This window comes from Ptiloglossa arizonensis, chromosome 5, assembly GCF_051014685.1.
Source record: "Ptiloglossa arizonensis isolate GNS036 chromosome 5, iyPtiAriz1_principal, whole genome shotgun sequence".
In the NCBI taxonomy this organism is placed as follows: domain Eukaryota; kingdom Metazoa; phylum Arthropoda; class Insecta; order Hymenoptera; family Colletidae; genus Ptiloglossa; species Ptiloglossa arizonensis.
In genome coordinates this window covers 22,445,541-22,468,631 of record NC_135052.1, presented here as the reverse complement: position 1 = coordinate 22,468,631, position 23,091 = coordinate 22,445,541, and the positions used below count along the sequence as shown (strand labels likewise).

The 23,091-nt window shown below is 32.9% G+C and overlaps 4 protein-coding genes across 10 annotated transcripts; 2 read left to right on the top strand and 2 right to left on the bottom strand.

Moving 5' to 3' along the window:
• Positions 1 to 185: 185 nt before the first annotated feature.
• Positions 186 to 2,457, top strand: Heix (UbiA prenyltransferase domain-containing heix). Of its 2 annotated transcripts, XM_076310909.1 has the most exons (3): positions 186 to 426; positions 499 to 746; positions 1,212 to 2,457. In XM_076310909.1, the coding sequence occupies exon 3, from the start codon at positions 1,225 to 1,227 to the stop codon at positions 2,221 to 2,223; it is 999 nt and encodes a 332-aa protein (XP_076167024.1). In that variant the 5' UTR covers positions 186 to 426; positions 499 to 746; positions 1,212 to 1,224; the 3' UTR covers positions 2,224 to 2,457. The 2 variants fall into 2 exon arrangements, with proteins under 2 accessions (XP_076167024.1, XP_076167023.1); XM_076310908.1 differs by having other exon boundaries at positions 186 to 746.
• Positions 2,458 to 3,038: 581 nt separating this feature from the next.
• Positions 3,039 to 5,032, top strand: LOC143146523 (uncharacterized). Its single transcript, XM_076310834.1, has 4 exons — positions 3,039 to 3,858; positions 3,956 to 4,082; positions 4,167 to 4,338; positions 4,418 to 5,032. Exons 1-4 carry the CDS (start codon positions 3,751 to 3,753, stop codon positions 4,629 to 4,631), a joined length of 621 nt encoding a protein of 206 aa, XP_076166949.1. The 5' UTR covers positions 3,039 to 3,750; the 3' UTR covers positions 4,632 to 5,032.
• Positions 4,929 to 12,190, bottom strand: Ube4b (Ubiquitination factor E4B). 2 transcript variants are annotated; one of them, XR_012991982.1, is made up of 9 exons: positions 11,341 to 12,190; positions 10,111 to 10,401; positions 9,636 to 10,040; positions 8,195 to 9,561; positions 7,964 to 8,111; positions 7,202 to 7,888; positions 6,806 to 7,127; positions 6,549 to 6,725; positions 4,929 to 6,460 (listed from the first exon to the last, which is right to left on the bottom strand). XR_012991982.1 is itself a non-coding variant. In XM_076310833.1 (8 exons), exons 1-8 carry the CDS (start codon positions 11,362 to 11,364, stop codon positions 6,661 to 6,663), a joined length of 3,309 nt encoding a protein of 1,102 aa, XP_076166948.1. In that variant the 5' UTR covers positions 11,365 to 12,190; the 3' UTR covers positions 4,930 to 6,660. The 2 variants fall into 2 exon arrangements, 1 of the variants encoding a protein (XP_076166948.1); XM_076310833.1 differs by having other exon boundaries at positions 4,930 to 6,725.
• A 1,096-nt stretch (positions 12,191 to 13,286) lies between these two features.
• Tor (serine/threonine-protein kinase Tor) lies at positions 13,287 to 22,719 on the bottom strand. 5 transcript variants are annotated; one of them, XR_012991981.1, is made up of 9 exons: positions 22,365 to 22,719; positions 16,005 to 22,291; positions 15,793 to 15,935; positions 15,576 to 15,716; positions 14,886 to 15,510; positions 14,580 to 14,760; positions 14,409 to 14,455; positions 13,557 to 13,625; positions 13,287 to 13,480 (listed from the first exon to the last, which is right to left on the bottom strand). XR_012991981.1 is itself a non-coding variant. In XM_076310829.1 (8 exons), exons 2-7 carry the CDS (start codon positions 22,225 to 22,227, stop codon positions 14,440 to 14,442), a joined length of 7,329 nt encoding a protein of 2,442 aa, XP_076166944.1. In that variant the 5' UTR covers positions 22,228 to 22,291; positions 22,365 to 22,719; the 3' UTR covers positions 13,287 to 13,625; positions 14,409 to 14,439. The 5 variants fall into 5 exon arrangements, 4 of the variants coding, with proteins under 4 accessions (XP_076166944.1, XP_076166943.1, XP_076166946.1 ...); XM_076310829.1 differs by having other exon boundaries at positions 13,287 to 13,625; XM_076310828.1 differs by lacking the exons at positions 13,287 to 13,480; positions 13,557 to 13,625 and having other exon boundaries at positions 14,057 to 14,455.
• Positions 22,720 to 23,091: the final 372 nt, after the last annotated feature.

Below are 23,091 nucleotides of genomic sequence, written 5' to 3'. Positions count from 1 at the left end.
AACATAGTTTTTCTATATTACGATCTGTTTCCATGAATCCCGCGATGTTCAACCAATACGTTGTTGCATTGGATACAAGATCTTCGGATTGTTTTCAATACGAATTGAATTTTGTTTTTTTCGATTCACTAAAAAAATTGTATCACGAATTTTTATTTTCAAATACATAAAACGGTTAAATCGATTTGAATGATCTAAAATATAATATTGTGAACAGCAGTACAGAAGAATTTATGAAAGTTTGAGACACTCGACATAAAAGTATCAGAAAAAGTAGACTATTGTAATTTTAATACTTTAGATTGAATACAAATACTTCAATACAATACTATTTAGTTGCTAATAAATTTAGGAGTAACTGGAAATCGCTTGTATAAAGAGTTGAAAGTTTGAAAAAATGAGGAAGAAAACAATAAACCATTTTACGTAACATAATCTTTTTGTAAGTTGTAAAGTCTTTAAGATAGAAAATAAACAAGAAATTTCCAAATTTCTTAGGAGAAAGTGAAGATGATTGACAGTACTGTTGACTATACAGAAAAAAGGAAATGTTTCAGAGAGCGCCACGTGCAAATTAATGAAAACACGTTACCGTTACATTAAACATATTCAGTAAGAAGAACCAAATTCTTCCTCGAACGCAAAGTTCAAATGTCAACTATGTGAAAATTATTTCGCCTAAGAAATCGAAATGTTCTTCAACATTTTTAAAATTCTAACCTAACTTTTTCTGGTTTGGACAAATAGTAAGTATGTTCATTCCGACAATACAGTATTTACATCGGAAGATGAATTTGTTTTACAATTGTTCAATTAGTACCGTTAATATTATGATATTAATATCTTCTATTATAAGGAAAAAAATTTTGTTCAAAACAGTGTTGTAAAACTTTGAAATGAATACATTAATCTTTAAAATTTTTACAAAATGTTTATCATTGATGTAGACAATAAAATAGGATTTTTTAGTAATTTAAATATTTGTTTTTCTATAGTATCATTAAAAATGATAGAAAAAGTTCATTACAAATAATTTTCTTTCTCTATTATATAAGTCTGGTCAGAGTCTTTGGAAACACATTTGGTATTCAATTGGTAGATTCAAATCTAAAATATGTACACAAGACATTTATAATAGATCATAATTATAACAGGCTTTATGATTTTTGTACACATGCTCTAAAGTAATAATTTGTGTAATCTTTTTGTAGCATAGCACGAAGTATGATGTCCAATGGTATTCGTATTTCCACGAAGGAAATTGGAGGGAGATCAATGTCAAACAACACAAGTTGTTCACCCATGACATCATCAACATTAAATTCTCCATTGATGAAATTATCTTCATACTTCTTAGCTGTACGACCTTGGTCCCTAAGTGTTTCATTAATGCCAACACTTCTTGGATCTGCACTTGCATATCGGTTAATAGGCTTGGCAAATTTTAGTTGGATATCATTCGTTCTCACATTGTACACAGTGTTTTGTGTACATGGGGCTGGTAATGTAGTAAACACTTACTTCGATTATATAAAAGGAGTAGACAGCCGAAAAAGTGATGACAGAATATTAGTGGATCAACTTTTGTCAAAAGATGAATTAGTTTCACTAGGAGCATTGTTGTATGCTGCAGGATGTTTCGGTTTCATTTTGTTAACTACTATATCTCCTGCAAAAATGGAGCTCCTTGCACTTGTGTACTTTGGAGGTTTATCCTCTTCATTTCTCTATACTGGAGGAATAGGATTTAAATACATTGCATTAGGCGATGTTCTTGTTTTAATTATATTTGGCCCAATTTCTGTTTTGTTTGCATTCATGGCTCAAACTGGATATGTTGAATTAGGTACAATATATTATGCTATACCTCTTGCACTAAATACAGAGGCTATTCTACATAGTAACAACACACGAGATTTGGAGAGCGACAAAAAAGCAGGAATAGTAACATTAGCAATTTTAATAGGTCACACTGTATCTCATGTTTTATATGCATTTTTATTGTTTACACCATATGTAACACTTGTGGTGCTTGCACTAAGGTATTCCGTTTGGTTTCTATTACCAGTGATTACTTTGCCAACTGCGTTTAAAATAGAAAAGCAATTCCGAAGCCCTTACATGATTCAAAGTGTGCCTAAACAAACAGCTAAATTGAATATGTTTCTAGGCATTTTATACGTTGTTGCTTGTTTACTCGTGAATCCTCTTCCTTATCTGTAATATACATATATCTTGCATTATTATTCAAAAGAACTTGAATGTTCGAGCAATTATATGGGCAGCTGATAGCCTCTGGGTTGTTATGGATCGTCCATTACACAATTATCGATTATTCAGATTTGCTTTCTGTTTTCACAAGAAAGTCATTTTTATTTCCTTCTTTGTGCAAGCATTACCATGTACATTACAAAAATTATTTTCTGGTTTTGTAATACAATAAATGTTTAGAGGTGACTTTCTAGTAATGTGATGATCTTTGATCTGTATAAAATGGTTACATCATTTAGAATCTGAATTTGTACTTGTATTTCTCTGATGTGTGCAATAAGCATAATAGTCTTATACCTAAACAGGAGTAAAAATGTGAATTTTAAACATATAATTATTTAAATATTGATGTTTATACATAATTTATCTCATTACTTAGAATTCTAAGTAGCATTATTTATATGAAACTGAATGCATATCCTAAAAATTTTGTAATTTTGAAAACATAACAGAACTTAAAATTGATGTTTTCACATTTTATAAATTGATAAATTTACAACACATCACAATAAATTCTCATGATGTCTCGGTAATCATCTAATCTCATACGTTATTGTTCAATAATTCAGACAAAAATTTGTAATGTGATAATTATGTTACATCATTGATTTAATTTTGACTATGACTACAAACCTGTCATTGTGTTACATGCTTTTTAAAATATAGAATATAATTAGGTTAGCAGATAATATTTAAAATTAATAAATACAAAGTTAATTTTCATGTTCTTTTTTTTTATTTATTATATACAAGATATATTATACTTTTAAATACATTACAGATGGGTAAAGACTTAATGTAGCAAAAAATGTAAAGTATATAATGTTTATTTACGAAAATGCTAAATTCAAATAGAAATTTAATTAACAGTAATTGTTACAATTGCAGATTTGTAGAATACGTAGTCATGACAAAAGAAAAACATGTATCTTTACAATACTTAATTTCAGAAAGAAAAAATAAGTTTTTACAATAATGATTTAATAAATCATGTTTTTTTATCAATTTAGATATTAATTTTTATTTTCTATCTGGAATAAAATATTCATTGCAAATTTAAATCGATAAAATTTGCGTATCCTAATGTAACCTTATTTTGAGTTGAATACTTATCCAAGAACATCATACTATTTCGACGAATTCAGATATTTTGATTTTGTAGAGTTTTTAGATTTACTTTTTGTTAAAAAGTTCAAATCTAAAAATCTATCAAAAATAAACTGACATAACCACAATTATCAAGCACATATAAAATCGATATCGAACGATGTATCGAAAATTATAGCGTCGATTCTCTTTTGTTTGTAACTTTCTTGTAATAAACGCGTGCCTTTGGCGCTTATTAAAATATAAGAAAAGCTATTGTTACTATTGAATAACATTGACTAAATCTTCCAATAATTATATTTTATAATTATTTTTTGTTTACTACGTTTAACTAGTTTTTGTTTAAAAAACTTAATATTTTAATATAAGAAAATGTATAAGTATTTTAAATTGCTTGATCCAGTCGTAATATGTCCTTATGATAAAAATCATTTAATTGCAAGATCTCGTATTCAAAAACATATTGTGAAATGTGAAAAGGTAAGTAGACAAATTTGAATAAAATATAAATAAATTGATGAAATTAACATTTATAAAATATACGAATGTTTTTATAAAAATTCTATCTTTGTCATAGCAATATCCAGAGCATTACAAAGTTTTGTGCCCATATAATGCAACTCATCGCTTATTCAAACATGAATTAGAAGAACATATTATTACATGTCCTGCACGTAGTGTATTAGATTATGAAATGTATTCAGGTTTGTATTTATTTTATATTTTATTTTTAATTTTATACTTTGAAATAATTTGGTAATAAATACATTAAAACATTCTGTTTGAAGAACGAAGAGAACATGGCTCGACAAGTTTTTCATTACAAACAGAAATTTCAAGTACAGTAGATTGTACAGAAAATTGGGATTTAGAATCTAATGATAATTCAAGATTCTTAACATATAAAGAATCTGATTTAGAAGATAATATTGAAATGTACAAAGAAGACTTAGATTCAAAGTAATAATGAATTTTATATTTTTTATTGCACTTTAATTTCTTGCATATTCATTTTTATTATTTCATTATATAATTTTAGTTTAAACAAGAATATTATTGAAAACAAAAACCTAAGAGCTCCACGTGGCTTTTCGGAAGCTATGATGAGGGAAGAAAATGAAGAGTCAGATATTGAAGATTCGGAATCAATAATGAGTTCAATGGGAATTGGAAGAGGCAAAATTACAAAAGAAAAAATGCAAGCAAAGTTAATTGCATTGGGCAGAGGAGGAAGGCTACCAAATGCTGATTAGTTGCATTAAATTATACATATATGTTTGATAACTGATTGACTTATTATTACATTCTTCTTTTAAAAAAACATAAATTTTCATATTTTATGTAAGGATAATTAAAAGAAGAGCTGATGTTGTTTTAAAGATATATTTTTCATTATCATTTACAAATAATATGAAGCTTATTACTTATATATTCTAAGTATCAATTAGTTACTTAATTTCATTAAAAATTGTTTAGTTTTGTAAATCTTTTTATTTTAGTAATTTACATTGATCTTAATATTTACAAACATGATGCGAAGAATTTTCCAAAAGATGAGTTATTCTTAGTTTCTTTGACATTACATAAAATGTTGTTACAAATATTAGTAGTATATGAGAAAACTAAAATTATTTACAAATATGGGATTGCAGTGGCTGTTTTGTTCCAATACTTAATTGTCAATTATATTGAATGCCTCGTTTAATTTCTTTATGTGACAAATTGAAAATTATTGTTATATAATAAAAACATCAATACAATGAGAATATAACTAAACACTGAACCTTTTATGATTATAATGCATAAAATAAGAATATAACGGATAATATATACTTCCAGTTGGTGAATAACAATGAAAGTCATATTATAGATCATAGAAATTTAAAATTTATACCTAAAAAGAATTATCAATAACATAATGTAATAATGTGTATGATTTGTTACAGTTCTGAATGATAGTAGCTCGTTTACTTCAATTAATTGCAACAGGCAATTTTAATTCCACATTACCGACACCACATTATATGATGTGAAATATTTTGTAATTTATATTTACAACTACAATAAGATGTATCCTAGTGTCTTAATAATTGCAGTGGTGTCTGACGTTATTTACTGATAAATTTATTTGACGTTAATAATTAATAAATTGAAGTCGAACGTAAAAATAGAATTTTGTAAATGCAACATACAAAAAAGAATTTTAGATCAATATAAAAACAGTGTAAAATTAATGAATATAAACATATTTTTAAACGTCCAATATTACTCTTCAAATTTTCGGAATGTCAGAAATTTTTGTATGTTTGATGAACGACATATAAATAATCATTGATACTGTCTTGGAAAAAAAAACCCAATGATATTTCTTATGATTTAGAAAATTATGAACATACAAAAAAAATATAAATCTTTAAGCGAACAAGCACCTTAATTTATAATAATAAGAAAAAAAAAGTATGAATTCATTGTATCAGATTTAAGAAAGAATTATTTAAAAAATTACATATGACACAACAAAAAATACTTGATTGGATGGAACAGTTCCGAATAACACATTGTTATATACATAGATACATGTATGTATCTTTGTTCATGAAATTTATTGAACGAATATGCATGATACATTTACCATGTACATCTTTAAAAAGGACCATACTTGCTGCAAATTATTTTCTTTCATACGTGCAACATGTCACATGTTAACACCTAAAAACGAGACTTCAATAACAACTTTCGTTCGAAATATTTCATACAAACCTTATGCATAAATTTTGCATCAAATAATGTTACTCCTTGTTCATAAATACCAAATTCTGGGTGAAAGTTGGAGATGAACGTTAATATGTCCTGATTCTATGCTGTTTAATTTGATATTTTTGTTTTCGAAGGTTGAACGCGGGATATGTTTTTAACTTTTCACCCGCAGCCACATGCACCAGTACGTACAAAGGAACAAGTGCTAAGTTTGTGAATAAGAGTTTAATTTCTCTGGATGCTGACGTGTTAGCCAGCAGTTATTTACAAGTTCTTTTAAAAGTATTATTCTTGGAGTAATGGTTGGCAGTTACCTAGCTGCAGTCTGTTTAACGTTTTAATGTATAAAAACCGTAAATTTATTGAGCGCAATATTTGCACAATAGCGAGATCATTGCACTATATTCATTTACCACAGGAGAATGATACATCTAGGGGCTTGTGAAATGTATCGTGTAGTCACAACATCAGCTACGCAATATCGTGATGTTTCCGTGAAGTGGATGTCGCAATTGGAATCACAATTTATATGTTTGTTGTTTTTTTCTTTTGTTGTTTCCACATCGATATCCTTTCTTTTAAATCGAGCACTGAAAATATTAAAGATTTATAATCATATAAGAAAAATATACTTGTCCATTATCAATAAGAACAAAGGAATTCTACTCACTTGGTGTAAGCATATCTTCACTGAGAGGTTGTCGACTGAAAGGATCTGTGGCACTATTAAGGAGATGTCTAATAATGACTGCTTTATCCATAACAATACCAGATGGAAGTTTAACAGGTTCTTCCATGAGAGTGTCCATAAGTGGATCTCGAAATTCCTCAGGCGCATCTCCATAATCTTCGTCACGAGCACGATTATCTCTAGCAATGACTGCAGCACGTTCTGCGAGCGCTATAAATCTTTCGATTTCTGTGGCAGTCTTGATTACTGACCTTTCTAGCCTATTTGCAGCGTCCGTAAATAATTCCTTGCAAAATGAGCGCTGCAATTACGGCGTTTATTAGAGCAAGGAAGTTCCATTATTTAACGTACCCGTTAGCGAGATTACGAACTTACTTCGTCACTGGCCAAAGCGGCCGCAAAATTATCGCAGTCAAGATGTAAATATATGTCGACCAATTGACTAAGTAAAGCTCTTGGTTCCCAACCGTACTTTTGTGGTTCTCGTACTTTTAGATTTTTGCATTTAGGACCGCACAACTGTTGTAGGTTAAAATTTAACATGGCACATAATCTTCCCACCAACTCTGGCCGTAGAAATGGTTCCGTGATATCGACTGTCAAATAATGAAACATGGCAACAGTCTCCTTGGCTAGAGTGAGATACGACCTGGCTTGTCTTTCATCCGCCGCTAATTGTCTCATCCGCGAATGTTGCTGTTCATTTGATAGCGCTGCCCACGCTCTAAGATCAGACATCAGTTCTTGTATTTCATGAATACGCTTCAATGTCTCTAAACTTTCATCGAGTAAAAAGGTAGTGTCATTCATTAACATGTTAATGAACTTCACAAATTGCTTGCCATTATTGCTCTCATTAATGATCGACTCCCGGTGTACTGGGCTGTCCCACATAGACTTTAATATTAAACTAATGTGGTAACGAATAGAAAATTTATCGTAAAATTCGGAACTAGAGCCAGTCGTTTCAACGTCGGTATAGAACTTCATAAGGTACGACGCCAATAGTGTTTTGGATATAGGATGTGCCATTACTTGGTCGTGTAGTGATTCAGTTTGTCCCTGAAGCAAATATTTTATTGATTAGTTACAAATTAATTGCAATGAGTTTGATTGTATTGTATAGACGAGAATTACCTGAACACTTGGATTTATCACAAACAGCACTTCAATAATTTTTGCTATTAAATATGGATTTCGTATACAATGCGGTGTACAAACTACAACAAGTAACCATGTAATGAGTGAATTATCCATGTTATTTGTTACTACGCCAGGACTAAATCTATAAATAATATTGAACATAGTGATCATATAGAATACTAATTTTGGTTTCATATTGCAAGAATAATATAAAATAATACTTACTGAAGAGTAAATAATAAAAATTCTGCAATATCTTCGACGTACCATTCGGGTAGTGCTGTAAATTTTTGTGGAACTTCTTGCAGTAGAGGAAGTTCTGGAAGAGGATTTCCTGGTGGAGTTTGAGTTAGTAGACTCAGCAGAACCTCCGCTACAGAAATATAAAAATGCAAGCACCTTCTCAATAAGACAGGATCAATTAATCCAGCATCTGTACATGACTTGGATTTACCAAGTTGTTTCAATTGTTCTTTACAACGTTTTATTAATTCTTTATTCCGCCCTGCGAAAGGTGTGTCTTTCCATTGTGGTTCAGTTGCTTGCAACTCGTCAAGCATTTTTTGGATGTCACGTAAATTTCTCAGTTTCCTTTGATATTTTTGTAAAGCCGGTAACAACGCTATATGATGACAATGTAGGGTAAGGAACCAACATTGCGTTGGAAACTTTGCCTCGACCCATTTGTGAGTTCTTTCCAAATGTTTTAGCCAGTCAGCTACTTCGTGAGATGTAAGTTTCAACCTTGTCTCATTTTTAATTTTGACGAAACTCGAAGGATGAAACGGATATAAAGGATCGATTGTGTCCAGTTTGATTTTCACAGAAAGCATTTGTAAAACCGACAATAGATTCAGCATGAATCCGTCTCCAGCAAGAGAAAACTCTTCCGTTTGTATTTGAGCACGTTTTTCATTATGACGTAGTAACGTTGCCAAGTACGTTAACATAGTGTCACGGCAATTGCTATTCGCGAGTATCGCATGAAGCATTTTATGAAGCGATGTTCTAGTACTTTCCAACTCTTGCTGCAACGTTAAATTCATTGACTTATCGACGAATGGATTACCACTAAAGAATTTTTCAACCACGTTCGGTTGATCCTCAGCGAACACAGATACCGACAAGAAAGGACCCAGGTAAGACGTTATTGTAAGTTCTCTACCAGCTGCTGATGTCATGATATCGGGCAAAAATTGAATTTGATGTGTAATTAAACGGCAAATTGGCCGAATATTACTAGTCGGTCCACAACGAATTTCTATTAATTCTTCCAATGCTTCTATTGGCATTCGATGTGTGTTTCCAACCAAACTAACTTGTTGCATTGAAAGATACAAGCCTTGCAACAGTGGAGTAAATATTTTATCGAATACTGTTAGATTTGTGTGTGTTCTTGCCACTAGTTCATGTAAATAGCCTCGAGGTAAACTCTGCGAGAATACTGGATACAGAAGAGGTGGCATAGACAAATGATGCGCTGTTGAAAATTGATTGATGCCAATCAGACCTTGCAGTACAAGACTGGAGTATTGAACACACTGTGCTCTTAGCACAGCTAGTACATCAGAGAGTGGTGGTGTACTTGATTTCTGTTTACAAAGAGAACAATATCACTTTATGTACCAAAACGGATATTTTTATTAAAAAGTAGTATTTGTTATACCTTTGGATGATTTCGTTCTTCAACTGCAATTCTTGAATAACAGTCTAGTAAGTAGATGAGACTCTTAGGATGCGACGTTTCACAACAAATACTACAACGGCAAAATAACGCGAATGGGCTCAATGAAAGACACGCTTGCCTATTAGGACTATCCTCCCGATCCGATGACGTCTCTACATAAATTTGTTTTAAAGGATTATCACCTATCGTAAACATGCACAGAATTTCCATTAATGCTTGATTAATAATCTCTGCAGCATCGACAAGCTTTTGTGTCGATATATGTGACGCCGTTTGCGGTAGGAATATGGTACCCTCTGTTGGTTCCTTCCATGATATGCATAATACACGTGAGACCACAGAATGTATTTGCTCTATAGTTACTTCTGTGCTAGAACTTGTAGTCTGAAAAGGAAACTGCAATGATGATAACTATAAGTGTATCTCTATCCATAAAATTATGTATAATGCTTACACGTGATCTGGATTTTGAATCTTTTCTATCAGATTCTTCAACTTCCATATTTTCAATTCCTGAATCTACATCCACTCCAGAAGTACATTGTTTATCATTACTTTCCTCTACTTCCATTGGCATTTCAGGATTTTGAAATTGTTGCTGCTTCGATGGAGATATTATTTGTCCTGTAAATGCTCTTGATGGACCTGGTGTGCTCGGAGAAATTGGACCAGTATTATGATTTGAAGTAGTTGCTGAACTAATGTTATCTAAGCCTGCTAAACGGACCATTCGCCTTCTTCTTACCTATAATTAAAGTACATAACAATACTCACTCATTTTTTAAATACAGTGTTTGAAGAGATCTATCAATGATTTATAATTTTAATATGAATATGTTAAAAAGTATAATTCTCGAAAGGACAATAATTTTGGTATTGAAACTGAAGTACCAAAATTAATTAAAGATTTTTATCAATCCACTATCTATGTTGCAACATTTCAATAACAATGTAGTTCATTTTAGATGTTCGTTACCAATCAGTTTTATAATTACACAATAGTTTTGATTAACCACAATTTTTATTTAAATACTGTAATTGCAATTCAAATATTTAACAATAATAAGATCTCTCGTACTGTAAACATTATATTACAAAACTTAAATATCACAGAATGAAGTAACAAATAATGAAAATAGCAAAATGAATTAAGGAAGATCCAAATGAAACCTTACTATATTTATAACAGAGACAAAGAACACAAAGAACAAGGAACAAGAATAAGAGTATACTCTCTTTTTAACGAGAAGAAGTCAGTTTCAAATGCAAGTATGGTATACTGAACACCAGATACTTCGACACAGTTTGAAACTATGAAACAAAGTTTTTGTTTATGTTGCAAGAAGATAGTTACATTAGTAGTCAGTAACAAAGAAAGGGGACTTTCCCAAAAGACTCTAACATTATAACAGAAAACCAGTTTTAATTCATTGTTGTTACATAATTATTTTAACCACGATGCCTCGGTGAAACGTCGATTAATTTACGGTTAATTCTGCCGTCGTTAAACGAGACGTTTTTTTTTATCGTGTTGTCTCTCTGTCATCTTCGATAGACGCTTTCGTAGTCATCGTTTTCGACAACCAAGCCAGAGAAACAGTAAGGCCAGAAAACGAGGCCAATAGTAATAACAAAACGGACTCGTTATCGAGCAACGATTGAAAACGATGCACTGGGTACTCACTTCCTCTTGGCTTAACTCGCTCATGGCGATTCCTTGTTTTCCTTTTCGGTCTCTCTAACCTCTGACACCGATCGCCCGTAAACCGCTCACGTTCACCGTGTCACAGAAATCCTACAGGAAAATGGTGTTCGCTGTTTTCGGAGAATCCTGGACGAGATATGTCAAAAATTTGGACAGTCACTCCACATCTGTTTGCGTTTGGACGTGAAAGCAGCGATTCCACGCCGCGTTACGGACAATCACTGCCAGGCTGCGTCGATTCTTCAAAACAGCTGAGCAACTAACACGCATGAGAACGCTCTCTCGCATCGATAATGATAACTACCTTGACGGAATTACGTGCACATCACGTAGCGTTCCACCGGGGGATTTTTTGTCGAAATCGCGGCAATGCGCGTTTGATTCGTTCAAAATTATATTTACATAGATACACTGATATTTTCATGCAGTTAATTTTATTTCTGCAACATGCTGAATTTATATACAGAACATTATATATTTAATACTTGTAAGTTTATTGCGAGTTCAAGTCCTGAGTAAAGTTTAATTGTTTATACATGCTTTTAGATAGTAAAGTTTGCTCAAAATCGTGTTTGCATTAATGCTTTCGCGTGACTAATTTCTTTTCTGTAACAAATAGAATTCGTTTCTGTATTTCGTTTCAAATTTGAAGATGGTATTACCAAATGTTAAGGCTTAATATCTCTTCTCTCTTGTAATACAAAATTGGAGACACTTTCGTAAATCATTTGCTTAATTACGTAATCGAATATCGTCATATTGATGTTTTCAATTCGAATACCACGAATCGTGAAATTTGTTGTATTTTGCGTTTGAAATTAAAAAAAAAAGTCTCGTTTACGTTACGCGGATATATACGCGTTTCTCGAAAATTTAACTTTTACGTGGGTCTTGAAACAAGGTTAGGTTAGAACATAGTATTTTTCGAGTATCAATGTAGGGCTTGCTTCGTGCCAAGCGGACAAGTTTCTTTGCGCATGCGCGGCCTGCGAAAACGAAAGACATAGCAACCCGCATAACTAATCTTGTGGATGTCAAAGTCTACCAGACTCAGCAAATTGTAGTAAACTAACTAGCAATAAGACTATTGTGTTATTGTATGAATGTAGCTTCAATATCTCCTTAAAAACCAGATAAAAATATTTCTGGTTTTTTCAAAATGTTTTCTACAAAATAAGTACTTTTTTGAACAGACGCTATAAAATTTGACATAAAAATAAGCAATTAAGAACCAGCGATCTGTCTCGTTTCAGGTAACCTACTTAACGCTTGGCTTTTATGGTTGATTGACTATATTGCTATATTATTTGCATTATCTATAAACGAAATTAGCAACTCTGGTAGTTTTTTCAATGATGTTATTTATACCTTTATAACAGTTCTATTGGTCCTGCTTGTATTAACCTTCTCCTTTTTAACTTCTATATTTGTTTTTTTGAAAACTTTTAGATATTTTTTTGAAACAACAGGAAGCTATATGATATTTGTTGTCACTCATCAGCGCAAGTGCGAAAATGAAGCCTTTAGCAACACTGGTATTTTGTTTTATCATCATAAACACAAAACTTCCTTTTTTTAAATTTACTAGTTCAACTAGTTGTAGTTGATTCTAATAATATATATACAAAATATAATTGTTTAACAATTTGTATAATGGATGGGTATGAAAGAAATTATGGATTTCACAACTCTGGATAAATATAATATTGTAATGTGATATATATTTTAATATGATTATACTGATGAATAACTGACACCATAGTCTGTTATCACATGTTCATTTTTATAAAATTCATTAATTTTTTATGTTTTTATAACTGGAGATGCTTTACAACAGCATATTTTTATATTTGCGTGTACTGAATCATTTTATTATAATAGGAAAAATTATAGTACACAATAAGTTATTGTAAACTATTATTTTATTTCAATAATTATTTAAAAATATACATTTATTTAAAGTGGTCATTTTCGAACATAAGTTTATACATTCATTCATTTTCAAGTCCTCAAATATCTTTGTAATTATAGAACAATAATAGGTTGTTCGTTTAAAATTTGTTTGATGTTAATAGTTCATAAACGTTTACGCTGTTTTATAGAACCATATGTTTAGACTCTAATAAAAGAGAATGTTGCAGTTTGTAAGCACTCTTATACACACTATAGTAAATTCAAAGTTAGAGCTGCTGTACCTTGCATTGGTGGAACCATTTCTATAGGATGCAATATAGAGGGTGTATCCTATTCTGTTGGAACACGTGCTGAAAGAGCAACCATTGTGAAAGCAATGTCGGAAGGAAAAAACAGTTCAAAGCATTGATTATAGTAGCTGATAAAAAAGGATAATTTTGGCACACTGTGTGGTTTCTGCAGTCAATCTATGGCAGAGTTTGATGATATACCAGTTTATTTGTCAGTGTTCAACATGAAAAACGCATTACGAATTATAGTAAGTAATTTATTACTTAATGCCTTTGGTATTGGCAATTTAAAAGTTTTGCAATAAATACTTACTAAAAAGAGAAACTATACTTTATAGATTAGTTTCTAGAAAACTTTAATACAATATAATATTTAATTAATACTAATTTGTTTTTTTGTTATAAGATTGTTATCTTCAATATTAGAAGCATACAGTTAGTATTACATTATATAAACTTATCTATAATAATGTCAATGTATGATTTGTACAATCCTAATAATTGAAATGTTAGTTTTTATACAAGTTTCAATAAATACAAAGACAATCCTTAATGGAAAATTATTGGTACAATACTCTTATTCTCCTGAGCAGCTGTTTTATGTTTACATAAAAAAAAAGTAATCTATGATTGTAATTGATTATCATGCAATTTCTAAAATGAATTGTTCTCTAATATACATTGTACTCGGTAAGCGAAAGTAACATGAGTATTATATACAATCTATGTTATAACATAGTTTATATATGTACAATAGTGCATGAATAATGAATAATATTGGGTATAATTATCTCTTAGCAATAAAAATGCAAAGACAGGAACAAGATTGCATATGGTACATACATGCACATCCAAGATCTCCATGGAAAAAGGTTTACCAAAAGGGACACCTGTAATTAAATATAATTTTATGAAGGAACTTTTAAAAAATCTATTATTTGTACTATAGTATAATATAAATGAAGTAATTTTGTTACAATTTCATAATTTCGAAAATATAGAAAAATGAATTACCATCCAATATAACATTGGCATAAATTCTCATTATTGGTAGCTTGCTGAATTAAAAGGTCAACTTGGCGTTGTACACTCAGTGTTTCTTCATGAGAGAAGTCACGTCCCGTTAGTTTGTCTCTTACTCTTGTTATGATGGCAAGAGCTTTTTTATTCAATGCTTCTGGTTGATTAGTATCACCTGAGGAAAGGTAAATTTGATTTTATTTTTGCATCATATATTTAAAACTGACACGAAATTTTATTTATAATAACTTTTCTGTTCGATGGATATGGCAAAATTAACTTCGAATAATAATAGTTTACCTCCATTCTCGACGCTACACGGTACTCCTTTCTTTGGTAATGTGGGGGTAAGAGAATCTAAAGTATCACTATGTTCTTGATTACTGCTGGCGCTTATTCCTTGAGCATCAGATCTTTTACTTTTTGGCGTAGCATTATCCATTAATCTCCAGTTCAAAAGAGGATCGTAAACGAATGCCTCCAACACCGCCATTAAGCTATCTTTGTTACGGTGCAATACCGACATAACTGATTCGCAAGTTCTTCTGTACGTGCCTTCGATTCCTGTTACTTCCATTGCGTTGATTAACATTCGAGTCAATCGAAATGGTATTTTTTCTGGAAATTTCTCGCGAGTCATAGCCACTTCAAAGCAATCTCCAAAATCAATGTGTAATATTTTTCCGCTTAAACGGTCTAACATCAAATTCGATGGATGTCGATCTCCAAGGCCGAGAATGTATCCTACCATAGACATTACGGCGAGAGAACGAGTATAATTCGTTCTACGATCAAACCATACTTCACTCGAAGGTGACTTTAACCAAAGAAGTCGTGACAAATCGTCACCATGCGTATGCTCAAGTGCGTGTTCGAATACCTCAACCTTTTGCATAAGCATAAGGTGGTCGTAATCTGACGCCATCTAAAAATCAAATTAATTAAATTATCAAATGAAACTTTATCACATAGGTTATTTCAAGTACTTACACGTAACATAATTTTATGTTCTATGTTGAGTAATATTTTTTTCTTTTCTCTGTAATCTCTGATTAATGTGTGCAATGTATCACAATGTGGTACCCAACCAATCAATCCGCTATTTGTAGACAATGGAATTACAGCATACCTCTATATGTAAAATTTGTTAAATAATATTTATTGAATATGTTACGTTGCTAAACTATTGCAAATTTAATATATTTACTTGAATAGTAAGATTTCTTCTAAACGTATCTGGATCATGCAATAGAAGCGTGTTGACTAGACCAAATAATTGCATTACACGTTCGTCTTGTCTGAGATCTTCGTGTCCTTTCAAGAGAAACATGTAATCCTTACCGTTACTACCTACAAATGTCAAACATTAGAAATTATACTTTTAATTTTACACATTAAAATATGCAGCAGATCGCCGACCTTTTATACACAATTTTCGTGGCCGCTGTTTGCTTGTTATTACTTGCATAGAACTTTGTATACTTGCTATCCTGACTATTGGCTGTCCAGGACTATAGCTTCCTGGTACAGCTAATTCTAAATCCCTGCAAAGGAGTAACTTTGGACTGACGTATTGAAGCTCTAAACTAGTTAACCGCGGCAACTGTCGTGATATTCTCCTAAAGACATGATAATATAAATCCCAGGCTTGATTTAAATCTCGAACATTGCATGATGTTTTGTATCTGTGGCACCACTCTTGTGCTTCCATTAAATCTCTGCCATAAGCTTGATTGAAGGATGTTTCTTTTAAAGTTTGTGGGCCTCTTTCTAGCATTGCGTGTAAAGGTTCCAATGTATCAAACATTCCTTGAACATTTCTTTCTCCAAAGTATAATCTACTGGCTTCTTCTAGCCCTTCATGCCAAAGTTCATGCCAAAGAATTGCAACTCTAATCAATTCATCACTAGCCATCATTGCTTGTTGTACTAAAGTTGGGCTATGTTCACACATACTTTTAAGGATTTTGTTCGCGGCTGTTTTTCTAGCATGACTGGCACTCTTTGATGCCACAGTCAAGGGATAAACTAAAGCCTGGGGATGCGTTTTTCCAATATCTATTAAAAGATGGTGTATACATCGACCGACCAAGGCTCTAGGCGTATCTATTCTTGCTATAAGTTGAGGAATTACTTGCAGCCAAGTATTGATCTCAATCAATCGGATGCCTTCGACGATAGCTTCGTATACTTCTGGCCATTGACCATAATCAAACCACAATGTCAGTAACCGGAGAGTATCTTGCAAAGAATTACCATGAGAGAGATTAATGGATCGGAAAAATCCTTCTACTGCTGGCACAGTGAATTTGGATATATATTGCGAACTAGAGAAATTACTACGCGTTCCATTTCCAGGAGTACATTCGGCGTTTGAATCGCCCTGTTGGTGCTTGTAAAATAAAACAGTTTCAAAGTTAGTGTATGCGAAGGCATGCCATGCTTTATACCAAGTTGGATCATCTTCTGTAGCTCTGGCATAATAAGATAATACTGCTGGTATAGAATGTTCGTTTATACCCTGCAGAGCTTCTAACCATTCTCCAAGTTTCAGATAACATCTGGCCAGTAGTCTCTTCCTTGCTTCTTGCTGTTTCTCGTCTTCTTGATTTACTACTGACAGGGTAGTTGGTTGTAGAGATGTTTGTACAAAATTTTGAAGTTGACTGTATGCCTCTTCCCGTTTATTGGCAACCCACATATGTTTACAGTAAGCAAACGTTACTTGAGGATGAGTGGTGGATAAGGGCTGATCAGGAGTTAGCGACGGATCTGATCCAAGTAACATAACTAACGTTTTGTGACATAACGCCAAGCTGCCGTTTTTTCTACAGAGACTCGCATATTTTAGCCATGTGTACATATCGTCTTGAGGTGAAACTACTAATGTATGAACCTGTATGATTTTTTGCCAATCTTCGACTAATCTTTGTCCACCCTGAAGCCTCTCCCACCACATTGATTTAATAGTCGATCTTCTTTCTGGGACTAATTTAAATTGTATCACTTCTTCCAATTCTGCTAGCTTTTGAACTTCTACCATGGCATTGTAAGCTCTTTGATAACTTTCACCCGCCATAGCAGTTAGTTCCGTGTCTAGTAAATCTCTAGCACTGTCAATGAGTTGATGAGCGACATTGTATTGTTCATCGTGGATTGCCAAAACGGCTCGATAAAAAGCACCGTCTTGTGTATCTTTCGGTATCAATGAGACATACTTTTCCATGCTTTCCCATTGACTTAAACCCCATGCTGCAGCTGCTGCCATTCTAGACATTCTTTGTTTAGTTTCGTCACTTTGATCTGACCATTGTTTAGTGGCAACATCGTGTAACTGTCCCCATTCTCCAAGTGCTTCCAAGCAACGCATCTCGCCTAGAGTCGATTCTACATCTGTAGAATCACTTTCCAATCTCTCTCTATACAATTGCAATGCCTTGTCCCAATTGTGCAGCTTTTCGTACCAACGAACTTGTACTTTTAGATCTTGCTGATTATTTTGATTCATAACATATTCTAATAGACCTTCGGCGGCTTCTTTTTGTTGAAGTTTATTGTTAATAGAAATTAAAGATTCAAAGACATTACTGTTCCTGCTTTTATGAAATTCATCCTCTTTGTAATGCAGAGCTTTCGCGTAAGCTCTGCAATGCATTGCTCGTTCACCGAGAATTTTATTATCCAATGGTAATGGGCCATTGTCACAGTGTTCCATAAACTCTGCAAGGTTTAAAATTGTCTGTGTTATCTCTGGGAGATCTGGAACCATCAGTGCTTGCTGCAAAGTTTGTATGAGCTCTGCTTTGTACGTATCATCTAGTTCAGTCCAACAAGAAACAAATGCGGCGTTAAATAAATCTCTAGGTAATTGGGAATAGGTCTGCGCAAGGGCCCAGCAAGATCTTAATGCTGGTGATGGTGATTCTTTGAGTAACCCGATCGACAAACTTCTTAGCCATTCTAGCCAATCGTCTTTGGAAACTCTCCTTGTCGCTGTCCAAGCCTTTTGAAGATTCGAAGCAGACACATGTAATCTTTTTATCGTAGTCGTATCTGATGATGTTAGAGATAAATCACGATTTTTATTTCTTGAATGTCGGTGTCTCATTAACAGAAAATCTTCGCCACCAGCCACGGTAGTTTCTGTCAAAATTTTATCGATTAGAACGTCATAACGCGCATTAATAATCTTATGTTTTGTCATAACTTTTTGTACTAATGAAATAAAGATCTGATATTTTCTTCCTAGTTGAATTACTAGCGCGCATAACGTATCCATTGCTGTATTACGTAATTCAGGACACTGATCTAGAGTTCGTACCAAAGGATGTACGATTCTGGATGCAAAATCTGTGAAGTCTAGTGTATCAGCCAGATGATCAACAGTTTCTAGGGCCACTTTGTTCACTGTTATCGGACAATCAGTAGTATGAAATAATTTCACAATTGGCGGTAAGACAAGATGAAGGTAATTGTCTAGATTATTTCCAAACTTTTGAAGTGCTTGAAGAAGTTTTACTGTGACTAATCTATCCTTACTTGTGTCATGTGTTAGGACTTTTAATATCTGTGGCATTAACTGTGGTAAATAAATCTTAAACTCTGCACCCAGTGCAACTGCAATATGCTCAACTAAAAGTATTAGTGTAGTTTGTAATGGACTATTTACAATCCAGAATTCTTTGATTAAATTGAATATATCGTCCAAATAATTTCTAATATGCTGTTTCACAATAGCAATAAGAATAGCTAGTTGTTGAAACAAATACTCACGAAAGTTAACATCAGCCATACGTACTACATTGAGAAAACTTGGCATTACTTGAGAAATGTATGGCACGCATTTAATTCCTAAACTTTTAAATATAAAAGTTACTGCCTGAACTACCATGGTATGGTGTTGCGATAAGGTCGGGTCACGAATGATCCTCATAAGTGTTGCTATGGCGATTGCTGGATAATACTCCTCCAAAGTGGATGAAGACATGTTCACTAACATCTCACTGGTTGTTAAATCTTGAGTATTTTCAGCATCGCTTTTAGTGTCAGCCATAGATGTAAGAGTATCTAGTTGAGAATCTATTTGACCGAGATTCATCTTATGTTTGTATGGATCCAAAGCACCTAACAATCCAAGCACTCTTATAGTTTCTCTCCTAATAATGGGTTGTTGTTCAGTTTTTAAAAAATTTATCAATACATCCAGTAATGAAGGATATTGCATGTATGGCTTTACAACATGTCCTGTACTTCCAACTAGTTGACCAAGAACCCATAAAGCAACTCCTCTTTTTTCTGGAGAACTAGCATCTACTAGCATTTCAAGTAATATAGATAAAAGTTCAGGCATCCATTCTTGCATTTCAGCACCATTAACTTCTGCTAGATCACCAATAGCGCGCAATATAGCTAAAATTACACCGGGGTTTGATTCAGGTTCTTTCAGTTTTGGGACAAGAACTTTTAAAATTGGTTCCATGTACGGCCTTATGAGTCTCGGTGCACTGACGACCAAGTGATCTAGCATACGGGCAGCTTGCTCTTTGTTGCGACCCATACCTGAATGTTCTAATTCCATTAGGAATTGTATAAGTGTTTTACGTAGAGAAGGCATAACGTAAGCTGGATTCATTGTGCTTAATCGTCCAATTGTACGAATTGCTAATTCTCGTATTTCAAACATTTCATCGTTCATTGCGATAAATAATGCGGAAAGATTTTCTGCTTGTGCTAAATGAATATCAAAGGAATCATCTAGGGAAGCTAAAACCCAGAGTCTTACATCAGGATCTGTATCTGTGATGCCCACAACAACCAATTTTCCAAGAACGGTTGAAACAGTATTAGTCACAGTACGTCCTGGTTGATTTAATGCCAATCTTAATAATCTTGAACATGTTCTTACAGCTTCTAACCGAACCTCTGCCTGTTCAAATGTAAGGAAGTGATCTGCACATCGCTTTACAAATTGTAAAAGTGGATTACCATCAAAATTAAACGTTCCAAGAGTCTTCAATGCTAAAACTGTGGATGGGATATCTACTTCTGTAGGTGGAGCAGAAATAGGACTGGTTGCTGTCCATGGTGCACCAGGATGTCTTAAAGGTTTTTGCATCAAAACCTGAGATAACATTCTTAGAAGTCCTTGAGATATATCTGGTTTTAATGATGGAACACTATGGGCCAATTCTCTAAGAGAAGTTGTAAGAATTGGACTTAAACCAGTTGTTAACATGGATTCTAATATATCCCTTACATCTGTGGTTATGACTTGTCTCACCGCATGTCCGAGTAGAGTTATGCAAACAAATACTGCAGGTTCTAAAGAAGTACCGCGTTTTTTGGTAGATGTTTCTTTAGATGGTAATAAACTTTTAATCATTTCCATAATTCTGGAAAGATGAGGATTTATTGAATCTTCTACTGCAACTGCTATAAATCCAATTGTAGTAAATGCAGCATACCTATCCTTTTCTCTGCTGCGTAATGTCATTAAAAGATAGGCTAAAGATTCTTTTAAGTGATATTTTGTAAATTTTTCTTTATTGAACGCTGCTAGTCTTGGCAACAGCATCATTAGAGCATGCTGGATGTGTGGACTTCTAGACATTCTTTGATTCATTACATCATTATAAATATCATCTAATCTTTCTTGCATCAAACAACGACAAACTGCAGATTCATGCGCTGGGTATAATGTTTGATGAAAATTAGAAGAATTCTGAGAAGAGTTGGACCATTTCGATACTATAGTCGTTTTTAATCGTGGCATCAACGATAGTATGTCATTTTCGTTTTGTTGTGTAGAGCAATTTAACCGTTCCATTAAGGCTTCATAATTCCTTTCCCATTGAACATTACTACATCTAAGTAATTCATTTAATATTAATAATGAACCATGTATTCTATCATCTTTATTAACCCCTCTTTCTTTAGTACATACTTCTTGAAATCCTGCTACTATTTCATCATAGCACTGTTTGTACCATTGAGACTTATGCATTTGTTTTGCTGTTTCTCTTTGCGCAGTAACAACTAAAGCAGCTCGTAATGCTTCTACAGCACCTTCCCTTATCACAGGCTTTGGATCACGTATGGCATTAAATATAAGTTCAAAAAATGGAGTCACTTGTTGAAAAAAATATGTTGGCATAGATACAGCAAGTTCTCTTAAAACAAGAACAGCAGCATGTCTTTTACCTTCGTGTCTATCTCCACCAAGCCATTCAAAGGCACGCTTTACTTCAAATTCTACATATTCCGCCGTGTAAGTACCTGAAACTAATGCTAACTTTCCAACTGTTTTAGCAGCTAGTTCCATAACACCCACATCATTCGAAGGTAATAAATTTCTCAAGTAATTTGCAAACCTTATAGTTCTGGTGTTAATGTTGCCTACATCAGCTCCAATAAGGCATACTATGGCTAATATCCCACCCTTCTTTTCACTTACGTCTGATCCAGATACCATTTCGAATATGTGGTGATTAAATTCATCCATAAAAGCTGTAATTTCTTCTTGTGATGCTTCTCGTAGCTCTGTTTTAACATAGAGACACAGATCTCTCGCCGCTTTGTTACGTACCTCTTCATTTCTGGATTTAAGTCTTTGGACAAACTGTTGCACAAGTATAATCGACATTATTAAGAATTCACCAAAGTGTTAATTTATAATTGTATTCTTATCAACCTTTTCATAATAATATCTAAAAAGAATGACATTAACGAATATAGAGTAAGGTTAAGAGAAATCATAAATCGGTGCTAATTTCTACATACCTATTTGACATCACACAAATTTTATACTACAATACAACATTTTCGTGATTATCATTACTGCTTTATTCTCTTTAGGGAATATAGTTTCAATATATCTCTAATTATATTAATATGGATCAATGTCTGTCACATAGATCCTACATGTTTGGTACACTTGCTATTTTCAGGTCAAACGAGTCAAGTTAAGTTCTGTGTATAATGTGTGCACACAACATCTGAATTAGTTCAATATCATTGACTCAAATGGTTTATAGTAAATATAGAGAAATTAAGGTGTGTTCTTCGAGAGTTAATCTTAAGTTTATAACCTCATCATTAGCTAATAGCTGCGGGTCCAAGCGTAGATGAGCGTCGATGTATGCTATGTGAAACCACATGTACTGTAAATTTTGTAGACGGCGCTAGTAAATATCATAGTCATACATTTCATTAGTAAAATGAAAAACTCTGGTAATTAAACCATGTGATTATGACAGGAATCGGAGTCTTTTAATTAAATCCTAGTTATTCTTTCTTAATAAACGTAATTGTTCGAGGAATGAGTTATCATACATAGTTAGATGTTATTTTCAGGAATTTGTATGTTAATTTATTGAAAAGAAAAATAATAACATTACTAATTAATAGTGTGAATAATAATTTTAAAAGTATAGTAACAGTAATAACAATAATGTATCTACACATTCAAACAAGAGTAGAAGAGTCCCAGAGCAGTATCAAATCGTAC